This window comes from Abramis brama, assembly GCF_963993115.1.
Source record: "Abramis brama genome assembly, chromosome: 3".
Taxonomy (NCBI): Eukaryota; Metazoa; Chordata; class Actinopteri; order Cypriniformes; family Leuciscidae; genus Abramis; species Abramis brama.
The window spans coordinates 7,339,042-7,351,727 of NC_139965.1; the positions used below are offsets into that span (position 1 = coordinate 7,339,042).

Genomic DNA, 12,686 nt, shown 5'->3' on the forward strand with positions numbered 1-12,686 from the left:
GCTTGATGCTCTTTAAATATTTTGTTGCATTGTTAAAAGTTTCGGTGCATAGGACGGACCTATCCGCGATCGCTCTCCATGGTTCTGACCAAAGAAGAGCGCTTTGGAATCTCCATTACGCATCATACCTGGGCTGCATTTTCCGATAACATTGTCTCTTGGCACGCTACGAAGACTCTTAAGGTATAACTTAACTAAAGGTATACTACCACTAAAGGTATATCATTGCTAGGCGTCTTCAGGGCTATCATCCACTCGCGAGGCAGAGCCGCTGGCGCCCTCCTAGCAACGGCGCTGTTTTTGGTAAAACATGATTTTGACGACTTCATTAAGTTTTGTTTTATAGAAAACTCTTTTTAAAAGATTTTTGTTGTGTATAAATTGTATCTTAATTTTGATCAATGTTTTATAAATCAATTGCCTGTATTTAATGAATAAGAAGCAAATATATAGCAGGCAATGTAATAAGGAGCCGGCACGATCACTTGCATTGCATGTGAATGGAGGGCGCCGAAACTCAGCTTGTGCCTCACAGATTTGAGAAATATAGGCTATATATTACAGAAAGTTTGAAATGTCTATTTTTTAACGAAAATATTCAAACCAAAATAAATAGGCTACTCTCTGATTATGTAATCCAAATGAAATGTGCATTTCTCTCTGGCGTTCATGGCGAGTCCGAATTGTCAACTTCATCTTTGCAGCGACACAGAAAACACCAGTTTATTACTAAACAATTAAATGTCTCCTTGCTAATTTAGACACATTAATAATCATTACTTTAACCGGTTCTTTGTGGCAAGCTTTATGCGTGCGGCCATACCGCTTATTATCCTGTAGGATATAGCCTATAGCAGGGGTATTCAATTAAAATTCTAAGAGGTCCAGTTAGAAAAAAATTCAGCAACCAAAGGTCCGCAACATCACAATGACTAACTTGTGTTATCATTCAGTGCCACAGCCTAGTAGTTGTATGAAAATATGTAAGTAGCCTAGTCAAGAGACGACTGTCAAATAAAATGAAAGTACACATTTAATAATATTTCAACAATATTTATTGTCAGTTTGTATATTCTGAGCTAGCACGTCATGGGTTAATATTTCTGTTTTCTTTGTGGCTGATGATGCTGACATAGGTATTTGCTTGATTTTTACACACGTCTTCTTTTTGTTTTCCCTCAAATAAGGTTTCAGCTACCGCACTCATGCACTCCTTGACAACCCCTCCATCAGTAAATGTTTTTTTATGTTTGCCCAAAATCCAAGCAACTTTAAGGGAACATTCGTTAGCACGTTGTTGGGCAGTGAATGAATGTGTTAGGATTCTGCTGGATCGATCATATTTAACTTTTAGATCGTTTATTTTCTGTGCCCTCAGTCCGGATTTAAGTGGGTATGTTTGGTCAAAAGATTTGTGCTTTGTCTCATAGTGGCGCTTCACATTGCCGCTTTTAATAATCGCGACAGTCTCTGAACATATGAGACATACCGGTTTTGAACTGCCCGTGGGAAGAATGAACATGTAAGAATCTGTCCATTCTTGATTAAAAGCTCTGTTTTCGCTGTCCACTTTTCTTTTTTTAGAGCACGCCATGTGAAACGTTGTCTCTCGTTCGTCTCGTCTCGTCTAGTCTCGTCTCTCCCTGTGTGTGTGTGTGTGTGTGTGTCTCTCGCTGTCTGACTCGAGTAGTATCACATGACATGATTTACAACGCATGCTATTGGTCTGTGAGTTTCCTGGGCCGCGCTAAACCAGTACCATAGATGCTAGAAAAGCTGCGCGGGTTAAAATAGAAATGCTCCGACAAAAGTCAATAGTTCTAAATAATTTATGGGTTATTGGTCCGGGTCCGGACAGAACGGCGGCTGGGTCCGGATCCGGACCGCGGTCCGCCTATTAGTGACCTCTGGCCTATAGCATATTTAAGTAATTAAATTAATATAAAGGGGTGATTTGTCCACGAATGGCTTAAATGAACAACTACTAGTCGACTAGAAAAAAAATTAATTGGTCGGAGGCAGCCCTTATTCCACATATTTTCGAACCAGCAGGCCATTCTGGGTTGAGCGAGCGACCCTGCGGAATGAGTCTGATCGGAACAAACCCGAACCTCACCGTCTGCTGAACTTGCACAGAAACATCAAAATAGACATAGCCAGCTTTTTAAAATTGTTGTTAAAAGTGAGCTTATTGACGATTTTTTAGAATTCTTGACAAAATTAGAATATATTCTTCCTTTTTTTTTTTCAACGACGCTACGATGAGCATTTACTACTTTTAAAAAATGCGGGTCAGGAAGCGGGTCGGGTACAATATTTTCTTTTTCTTTTTTTGCAGTCCGAGTTGCGGGCAGGTTAGTTGAAAACGTCGGTCGGGTGCGGGTTGTTTATACATTGACCCGCGCATCACTGGTGGGCACTGAGGGGCCAGGAGAAAGCACAGTAGCAGTGGTGGCACTGAGGGGCCAGGAGAAAGCACAGTAGCAGTGGTGGGCACTGAGGGGCCAGGAGAAAGCACAGTAGCAGTGGTGGCACTGAGGGGCCAGGAGAAAGCACAGTAGCAGTGGTGGGCACTGAGGGGCCAGGAGAAAGCACAGTAGCAGTGGTGGGCACTGAGGGACCAGGAGAAAGCACAGTAGCAGTGGTGGGCACTGAGGGGCCAGGAGAAAGCACAGTAGCAGTGGTGGGCACTGAGGGGCCAGGAGAAAGCACAGTAGCAGTGGTGGGCACTGAGGGACCAGGAGAAAGCACAGTAGCAGTGGTGGGCACTGAGGGACCAGGAGAAAGCACAGTAGCAGTGGTGGGCACTGAGTGGCCAGGAGAAAGCACAGTAGCAGTGGTGGGCACTGAGGGGCCAGGAGAAAGCACAGTAGCAGTGGTGGGCACTGAGGGGCCAGGAGAAAGCACAGTAGCAGTGGTGGGCACTGAGGGGCCAGGAGAAAGCACAGTAGCAGTGGTGGGCACTGAGGGACCAGGAGAAAGCACAGTAGCAGTGGTGGGCACTGAGGGGCCAGGAGAAAGCACAGTAGCAGTGGTGGGCACTGAGGGGCCAGGAGAAAGCACAGTAGCAGTGGTGGGCACTGAGGGGCCAGGAGAAAGCACAGTAGCAGTGGTGGGCACTGAGGGACCAGGAGAAAGCACAGTAGCAGTGGTGGGCACTGAGGGACCAGGAGAAAGCACAGTAGCAGTGGTGGGCACTGAGGGGCCAGGAGAAAGCACAGTAGCAGTGGTGGGCACTGAGGGGCCAGGAGAAAGCACAGTAGCAGTGGTGGGCACTGAGGGACCAGGAGAAAGCACAGTAGCAGTGGTGGGCACTGAGGGGCCAGGAGAAAGCACAGTAGCAGTGGTGGGCACTGAGGGACCAGGAGAAAGCACAGTAGCAGTGGTGGGCACTGAGGGGCCAGGAGAAAGCACAGTAGCAGTGGTGGGCACTGAGGGGCCAGGAGAAAGCACAGTAGCAGTGGTGGGCACTGAGGGACCAGGAGAAAGCACAGTAGCAGTGGTGGGCACTGAGGGGCCAGGAGAAAGCACAGTAGCAATGGTGGGCACTGAGGGACCAGGAGAAAGCACAGTAGCAGTGGTGGGCACTGAGGGACCAGGAGAAAGCACAGTAGCAGTGGTGGGCACTGAGGGGCCAGGAGAAAGCACAGTAGCAGTGGTGGGCACTGAGGGGCCAGGAGAAAGCACAGTAGCAGTGGTGGGCACTGAGGGGCCAGGAGAAAGCACAGTAGTGGGCACTGAGGGACCAGGAGAAAGCACAGTAGCAGTGGTGGGCACTGAGGGGCCAGGAGAAAGCACAGTAGCAGTGGTGGGCACTGAGGGACCAGGAGAAAGCACAGTAGCAGTGGTGGGCACTGAGGGGCCAGGAGAAAGCACAGTAGCAGTGGTGGGCACTGAGGGGCCAGGAGAAAGCACAGTAGCAGTGGTGGGCACTGAGGGGCCAGGAGAAAGCACAGTAGCAGTGGTGGGCACTGAGGGACCAGGAGAAATCACAGTAGCAGTGGTGGGCACTGAGGGGCCAGGAGAAAGCACAGTAGCAGTGGTGGGCACTGAGGGACCAGGAGAAAGCACAGTAGCAGTGGTGGGCACTGAGGGACCAGGAGAAAGCACAGTAGCAGTGGTGGGCACTGAGGGGCCAGGAGAAAGCACAGTAGCAGTGGTGGGCACTGAGGGGCCAGGAGAAAGCACAGTAGCAGTGGTGGGCACTGAGGGGCCAGGAGAAAGCACAGTAGCAGTGGTGGGCACTGAGGGGCCAGGAGAAAGCACAGTAGCAGTGGTGGGCACTGAGGGACCAGGAGAAAGCACAGTAGCAGTGGTGGGCACTGAGGGGCCAGGAGAAAGCACAGTAGCAGTGGTGGGCACGGAGAAAGCACAGTAGCAGTGGTGGGCACTGAGGGGCCAGGAGAAAGCACAGTAGCAGTGGTGGGCACTGAGGGGCCAGGAGAAAGCACAGTAGCAGTGGTGGGCACTGAGGGGCCAGGAGAAAGCACAGTAGCAGTGGTGGGCACTGAGGGGCCAGGAGAAAGCACAGTAGCAGTGGTGGGCACTGAGGGACCAGGAGAAAGCACAGTAGCAGTGGTGGGCACTGAGGGGCCAGGAGAAAGCACAGTAGCAGTGGTGGGCACTGAGGGGCCAGGAGAAAGCACAGTAGCAGTGGTGGGCACTGAGGGGCCAGGAGAAAGCACAGTAGCAGTGGAAAGTAGAAATCCCACGACTTCCTTCAACATACCAGCGTGAATAGTAGCCGGCTATTTTTCCTACAGTACATGAATAGCAATGAACATGGCTAATTTTGTGAGAGACAAAGAGGGTGACTTCTCAGACAGTCAAGAGCCAGAACCATACCTGAGTTTTCAGAAGATGAGCTGCGTGCTTTGGAAACAGAATGACAGGAGGAGGAGGTTGCGATTGCTCAACAGTCTGAGGACATGAGGATGAGAGCCAACACGAACTGGTGGTGTGTATGTGGGGGAATATGCCAATCTATGCCGACTGAAATAGTGTCTGTGCTGTGGAGAGTGGGACAAGTTTCTGCCATCGATGACCAGGCTCAGCGCGTCAGATCAAGATGAGCGTGCCTGCAGTGGTGTCACTGCTACCGAGGATTTCACGGCGTTGATCCATCCTGCAGTAACTTTTACTGCAGTAAGCGAACTGGAAAAAAAGCCCCACGCCGAATGGACCAAATGGACAGCTGTCCACAGAGTCCGCAGATTATTTTAAACATGACGCATGTATACAGTAGATCGACCCATATTATACCTTTATTCACATTCATATATTATACTACATATTCACATTTCATGTATCGCGTGATATCTCTGCGCTCAAGTAGCAGTGCTTCGCCTGTGCTTCCCCCTAATATAGTCTCAAGTCAATATCTGCCTAGGAAATCGCCTAGTGTTAATCTGCATCGCTATTTGTACTCGTTGTGAATACGCAGGCCACAAGAAGTAATTAGGTGTTTTTTTTTTATTTTTTATATCACTTTTACTCGGGACATGCTAGCTGGCAACAAATGATTCCATTCATTATGCTAAGCTAAGCTAGCGCCGACCCTGTCAAACTAAAACAATGCATGCACTGAGACAAAAATGCATTTGCCCACCTATCTAAATGTGGGAAAGAAGGTGAATAAGCCCTATTTCAAAAAACGGTGGAGTGTTCCTTTAAATATAGCTTTAAAGGAGACATATCATGCTTTTAAATTCTTCGTTCTTTTTTACATATAAATCATACATTTGTAGTCTATATAAAGCGGAACTGCAATGCTTGGGTCTGAATTCCTCATTATTATAGCTCCACAGGCCCCTTTTCTACCCCTTTTCTGATGTGCGTCTGAGAGCAACTCGTTTTGGTGCGGTCTCTTTAAATACAACTGAGACACTTCATACCCCGCCCACACTCGGTTCAACTCCACCCCGTTCGGCCATTTTTGTAGTTTGATAGCAGAGATACGATTATCTAGCGGCGCAGAAACTTTTTATTAACACGATATTAACAAAATGTCAACAACGGAAGACTTGTCCAGCCAGCCTTACATGTTCGAGCCAGAGTCGGAGCCGGAGCGAGATGAAAATGAAGACGACGAACCTGCAGAACAACGTCTTCATATGGATGCATCGCAATGGTGTGTTACTGTATTTACACATGAAACTTTGGTCTTCCGACCTTTTACCACCGTTTCGATTTATTTTGATTAATATGTGCGAGGGAGAGAGAGCAAGAGAGCGTCTAGTTTGGAGACGGTGAAGTCTTGTTTACACTTTCGCCTGAAGAGAGAGAGAGAGCGCGTGCGCGACCGGGTCTCTCTCTGCGCTCGTTCTTTCAGTTAAACATGCGCCACAAGCGCGGCAGTTCATCTACATTAGATGGTGTAATGAAGCTTGTGGGTTACTACATCCAACAAACGAACATTTTAACTTACCCTCTCGTAACTTCTGCATCCTTTAGCTTGGACTACAAAATTGCAGCGAGAAATAAAAATGGCGGATTGCTCAAAGTGTTGGGCCGGAAGTCAATGTCCTTATTTGGCAGTTCCGCTGCAAATACTGTGACGCAATAGTTCAAAAAACGTCATAGATAACAGAAAAATCGGAACAGGTTGAAAAATATGACCAAAACAAAATATAAAGATATCAACGAGGCACCTGAAGAGAATAATTTAAACTTTTCTGTACTTCTAAACACTCCAAATATACAACAAAATGCATATAAGGGCTAAAAAAGTGGATTTAGCATGATATGTCCCCTTTAACTTTGAATACAGCAACATAAAATTATTTAACAGATCAAGTATAGATAACGTAGTTTATGGAGTGCCCCAGTTCTGCTGTTTATCTTTAACTCCGACAAACCTCACCTGTCTGTAATATTAATAATCATGAAGAAAATAATTAGCTGGTTCAGGTGTGTTTGATTAGGGTTAGAGGAGCTAAACTCTGCACCTAGGACCAACATTGCACATCTTTGTTATAGATTAAATATGAAAGTAAAACGGTCAGTAGGTGGTGGCAAGTTACTGTCTTTACGAGTGAGTCATTCATTCAAACTTCTTGTTCCAATCGGGAATTCTTTGATGAAACACTGTTGTGTAGCTCAGAGAAGATCAATTCTCGCGGTGCCAGGTCCAGAGGTAAGTGCATTGAAGGTGAAGATGATGGATCGTCAGACAGGCACAACTGTGACAAGTTGCCGTTAGGATGAAAAATTTAACGAAGAGGGATCGACAGGTAGACGTGTATCTGTAACAGGTCGAGTTGCAGGCACACGTGCAGTTTAACGGTGTCCTGACACGGAAAGAATTTTGCCAGCTGAGCTGACTGTTATCTTCACTTATATGAATGAGCAACGCATGAGTAGTGAAACTAGAACTACAACATTTGGAAGAGCAAGCGCAGAAAGTGGAAAGAAGAGCGAAGAGAAAAACAGCAGAAGCGTCCAAAAGAGTAAAATATGAGCAGAAAATGAAAGAGAGCACAAAGTACAGAGTAATAAAATCAAGGAAAATTATTTTTTTAAGAAAACATGAATAATTAAGTTTTGTGCAATAAATTTTTACATGTGTTTTTACATTTTTGATTCATGCTTATTAATTTTTTTATCCATGACTGCAATTCGTTTGATGGGATATTGATCTCATATTAAAGGTGTAGGATAAAAAGACACACCCACGAAATGTATTTAAAAAGTAATAATAATAATAATAAACAGTAAGTTAAAAAACAGTTATGTAATGGCAAAACACTGTAGCCAGTAGTTTACTGTACAATTGAGTTTTGTGGGTCACCATTGGGCTGACAAACCAACAAAAGGTTTTTTTTTAGCTAATATGTAATGTAATTTCATATTTTTGGTATCGGATCTCATAAAATTGGTATCGAAAAAAGGTATTGTTCAGGAACCGGCATCAGTCAAGGTATAGATATCGAATTTTTTTTTACGATACCCAGCCCTAATTACCAGGGATTTTAAGGTATGTTTTTTCTGAAAATTGACTTTGACTATGAACTTTAAATACGTGTAGCGTGTCATTTTTTCTCGGATTCCATGAAATCATAAATCATTTTGAAAAAAATAATAATAAGCTCAGAAGAGAGAATCGAGATGCATTTTAGCACATTCAATTTATGGATCAATCGATATTAAATACACATACACAGGACTAAATGTATTATTAATTTCCCTTTAAACATGATTGTTTTGAAATAAATTTAGTACAAACACAAATTGTCATTTTCTGAGGGTGATTTGATGTTTAACGCTGATAACATAAAACTATTGTTGCTCAAATTCATTGTGAAATTTACTTACTGAATGAAGGAGGTTGTCCAATGCTCTTATTTGAGGAATCACTGAAACCACTGTCAACACAGACATCACTGGCATCAGGGAGTTTGCGATAGTGATGCATCTTTAGGGGGGAGAAAATGCATCCTCTTAATAAAGAATCTATGAAATTCACATATTAAATATTGTTGAATGAAAACAAATATTAAAACTAAATATACCTTGTGAACCTTAAATCTGTGGTAACTTGTTATTGAATTTCTGATTATGAAACATTACAGTTTTTTAATAGCCTGGTTAAAACCAGACCATTCTCAGTAGTAACTGAGTTATGGTCTGGCAAAGCTTCATTAATAACTCATTTTCAAAGGGGCGTCACCAACGGACGTCGCTCAAATGCCTCTGGGCGCAAACCAATCAGAGCGATCATCATCGTGTAAAGCCATATGCTGCGTCCCAATTCGCCTAAGTTACACTATGCCATAAAAGTATGTACTCTTTTTGTGAAGAAAATGTATTTACTTTTGAATGTGTAGCAAAAAAGTAGGCAAGCTTTGGGACACACTACTCCGTCATCTTTATCAGACGGATCTGTCGCGTGCATCCCGTCATGTAAACTGCCCTGTCAATCATCGTGTCACAGTTAAAATCCTCTATTAAATCTAATTTAATTTCCTACCGTTTGGGAGAGAAATGTAGTACATGTTCATCTGCCAGTGGGTCTTTCATGGAGACTGTCCTCATGTGTTTGCAATTTGAATATAATAATGCATGTAAAAGTTGGTGGCTTCACCAACGGACGTCGCTCAAATGCCTCTGGGATATTGGATAGACCTAAAACCAATCAGAGCGATCGTCATTGTGTAAAGCCCGCCTCAACGTTTCTGATTGGTGCTGCGATTTCAACGGATTAGAAATGGGCTTGAATGAGCTCTTTGCCAGACTACTTGCAGAGCAAATCTAAATTTACTGGAAATTGTCTGGGTTTTCCCAGGCTAGTTTTTTAATTGCTTGCCCAGTAAAAGTGTTACTTGAGGCTCACTCAGTGAAAGCATTCACTCATGTGCCGAATCTTCAGACCAAGTCTGCAAAACTACAAGCACATCAGGGGCGGCGGCAGATCATTTTTAACGCATGTGCTGAGGGGGTGCTAGATCATTGACAAGGGGGAGCTGCGCAATTATAGGCAATATATATATATATATGCTTCCAGAAATGATTGGGGGGTGCTTTGGTCTTTCTTGGGGGTGCTGAAGCTCCTGCTAGCCCCTCTCTAGCGCTGCCCATGAAGCACATTATATGTTTTACACTCAGTTTGCAATTGTAAAACAAAGTTTTAGCAAAATGCTCTACAGTATTTTATGTGCTTGTATGTTTGCTGTGACTTTTCTGTAGCCTGTTTTTTTTTCCCACCATTGTTGAGATTGATATGCTGATTTTTGATGTTTGTGTGTGACTCTAAAGGATGTTGTTTAATTTTTTGTGCATGATGCTTAAAAATCCATCATTATAAAGGAGTGTTGCTGAAACTCTTGCTGTAGATTCACAGTGGTGGTAAAGTCAAATTAAAGTCTGTTAATAATGTAAACACTGAGGGATTAAACACTGAGATCAGTGAATCAAGCGTGATATAACGCTATCATCTCTTCTTCTTTACTATAATTTACAGGATAAACATGAATGAACATCAGAAGGTTGAAAGATTCAGAACAACTTACTGAGAAGTATCTGGTGTAATCGCTCAATCAGTGTTTAATCCGCGGAAATAAAACAGCTTGTAAACACTGTCACGTAGCATTACATTCACTTTACTGGAGCCGTGTGGATTACTGTTATGATGATGGATGCGCTTTCTGGGGCTTCAAAATCTAGGGGACCATTCACTGCTATTATAAAGCTTGGAAGAGCAGGATATTATTTTATATAACTGATTGTGTTTGGCTGAAAGAAGAAAGTCATATACATCTAGGATGGCTTGAGGGTGAGTAAATCATGGGATCATTTTAATTTTTTACTATCCCTTTAAGATGTGTTTACTTTTACATTTAAGGGTTATATTCTCATCTGTCAACCTTTTTAATTGTATAGTATTTAAAATAGTATTTCCATTTTGCACAAAGGCCAAAAAAAAAATATCAACAAATATTTTGGTATACGGTGCCATACTTGTTACAGAACTTACAATTTATTAAAAATTCGATAAAAAAAAATCAAATCAAATCAAATCATCATACATCAAATGTATTAAAATTAAACTATTGCAGGTTAATAGTTGTACGTCTTCAAATAAGGTTCATGAACATAAGTTTTAACTCACAGTGTTTTCTTCCATCTTGTTTCCTCGTCACAGAAGACATTCACAACTCTTCAGTTATCTGCTAAACACAAAATAATTCATTACAAATAAACACTCATTACTCAGATTTTTTCCCCCAATTTTTGTATTTAAACAATTTGATATATAATATAATTATTGGTCTCTCTCTCTCTCTCTCTGTGTGTGTGTGTGTGTGTGTGTGTGTCTGTCTATCTATCTGTTTATCTATCTATCTATATGTATATCTATATCTATATATGTGTGGCAATGCTGAAGGAAGGGGGGAGGGGAAATCAACGTTATAAGTACGTTTGAACAAATACAATCCGACTACGCCACCCCGTAAAGAAACGGGGAAATGACCAAAATAAGGGACACAGGTTCGTAGGCTGAAATAATCCGAGAGAGGCGTGTGAACAATGTACAAAAAGACTTTATTCAAATCATCATAAATAGTTAAAATGTTCCATGATAATCAATGTCTGGTCACCATCAAGCACTGTCGCAATCAGATACTCTGTGTACTGGACAAAAATAAAGATGTCAATTGGAAAATAGTCACAACAAAAAAATAAACAAAAGACATAAAAGACACAGGCTTTCCAGTGGCTGGGGCAGGCTAGATGGAGTGAAGACCCTATCTGTGGATTTGTGTAACACGCACACACACACACGCACACACAGTGAGAGGTGAATCCAAGCAGCACTGCACTCCACACAACTGCACCACCACCTGTAGTACTCCAAACTAGCTAGCTAGCCTCCCAGCCTCGAGCCAGCAGTGCCTAGAATACACCAAAGCAAACAAAACAAATTAAGTTCAATAATACAGTGGAAATATTTCCATCAAAGTAAACACAAACATTTATAAAGAAACACTATTACAATAACAAGCTTAAACTATTGCAAATATACAAAACAAAATACTAGTAAACAACGACATAAACACAAAAATGAAATGAATGCAACAGTTCGAATGATCACTGAAGCAGGTCCCAGAATCAGAGTTCCCTGAGCGTAAACACTTAACAGGGCACGAACGATGACATTAATAATGCCCTAGATGTAAACCAGCCCCAAAAACAGCAGGAAAGGAAAAACAGCAGCGCATCCTCCTTTAACAACGGATATAAACTTCCACCTTCAAGAAACGCGATGGAAGAGACAGCTCAGCGCACTAAGAAGGAAGAATGCTTAATTAGATACTGGTCTTGTGAAAAAGAGGAAGCAGATTAAATCACACTTACCCCACGCAATTCCTCGTGCCACACGGGGTGTAAGGTCACTCACAGCTCATAATGAATTAACATGCAGGAAGACTTTTCACTGATTTCACGGCTAAGAGTTAAACAGATAATTAATCACCCGACGCCAAAATAACAGTAGGTAAAAAGAATCGCGCACATACCTAACATGCAGTGGACAGCCTATGACCCAACCAGGCATAAAACGCACTGAGAAAAGAGAAAGTCTACATTTAAAATCCACATGCTCACGTCTATTAGCCAAACAGCTACAAACCAAGAGAAACCACGTACTGTCTACACCAGCGCGCTCAGTATGGGCGGTCCCAGTCGTGACGCACACCAGGCGATCTAACTCCAGCCTTAAAATACCATCAGTGCCACCTCCAATAGGCTATGGTGGGTGACAATCATGTACCAATGAGCCAATGAAACTGAACTACGTCACCCACCTTGCCACAATCTACCCCCAGCTCTTGAATCGTCGCCCCGACGATTACTCCAATAGCCCTAATCCCAAGGTCTAAACAATGCGGATATAGAACCAGTTGAGGCCTCAACAGCCTCCAAACCTACCACCCTCCCTACAGCCCTAGGAAGATGGTTACGGTTAGAATGATGACCAGCAGTAGTTTGCCTAGTACGCCTCACTGCCCCATCCACATAAGATGGACCAAAGGGGCCAAGATCCGTCAAGGGTAATTGACTTACGGCGCCCTGCCCTGATGGTCCAGGAACCACAAGAGCCTCAACCTCCACATCCACCACAGGCTCCAGTGAACTAGAGCCCGCCAAAACGGGGCCCTGACTCCCTGACTCCATGGCAGCCGGAAAAG

The 12,686-nt window shown here is 43.4% G+C and overlaps 1 protein-coding gene across 13 annotated transcripts in view; it reads right to left on the minus strand.

Annotated features, from left to right (window-relative positions):
- The window catches only part of LOC311078642 (uncharacterized protein), an 87,730-nt gene that overhangs the window by 20,130 nt on the left and 54,914 nt on the right, over positions 1–12,686 (minus strand). For 6 of the 13 annotated variants that reach the window (XM_084107582.1, XM_084107580.1, XM_084107578.1 and 3 more), the window contains 3 exons: positions 11,285–11,391; positions 10,607–10,664; positions 8,314–8,413 (listed from right to left, as the gene is read on the minus strand). In XM_084107582.1, coding sequence (XP_083963708.1) covers positions 8,314–8,413; positions 10,607–10,621 — 115 coding nt within the window. In that variant the 5' untranslated portion in view covers positions 10,622–10,664; positions 11,285–11,391. Of the gene's footprint in view, positions 1–8,313; positions 8,414–10,606; positions 10,668–11,284; positions 11,392–12,686 lie in introns of all 13 variants that reach the window. The other 7 variants (XM_084107579.1, XM_084107571.1, XM_084107573.1 and 4 more) reach the window with 4 other exon arrangements.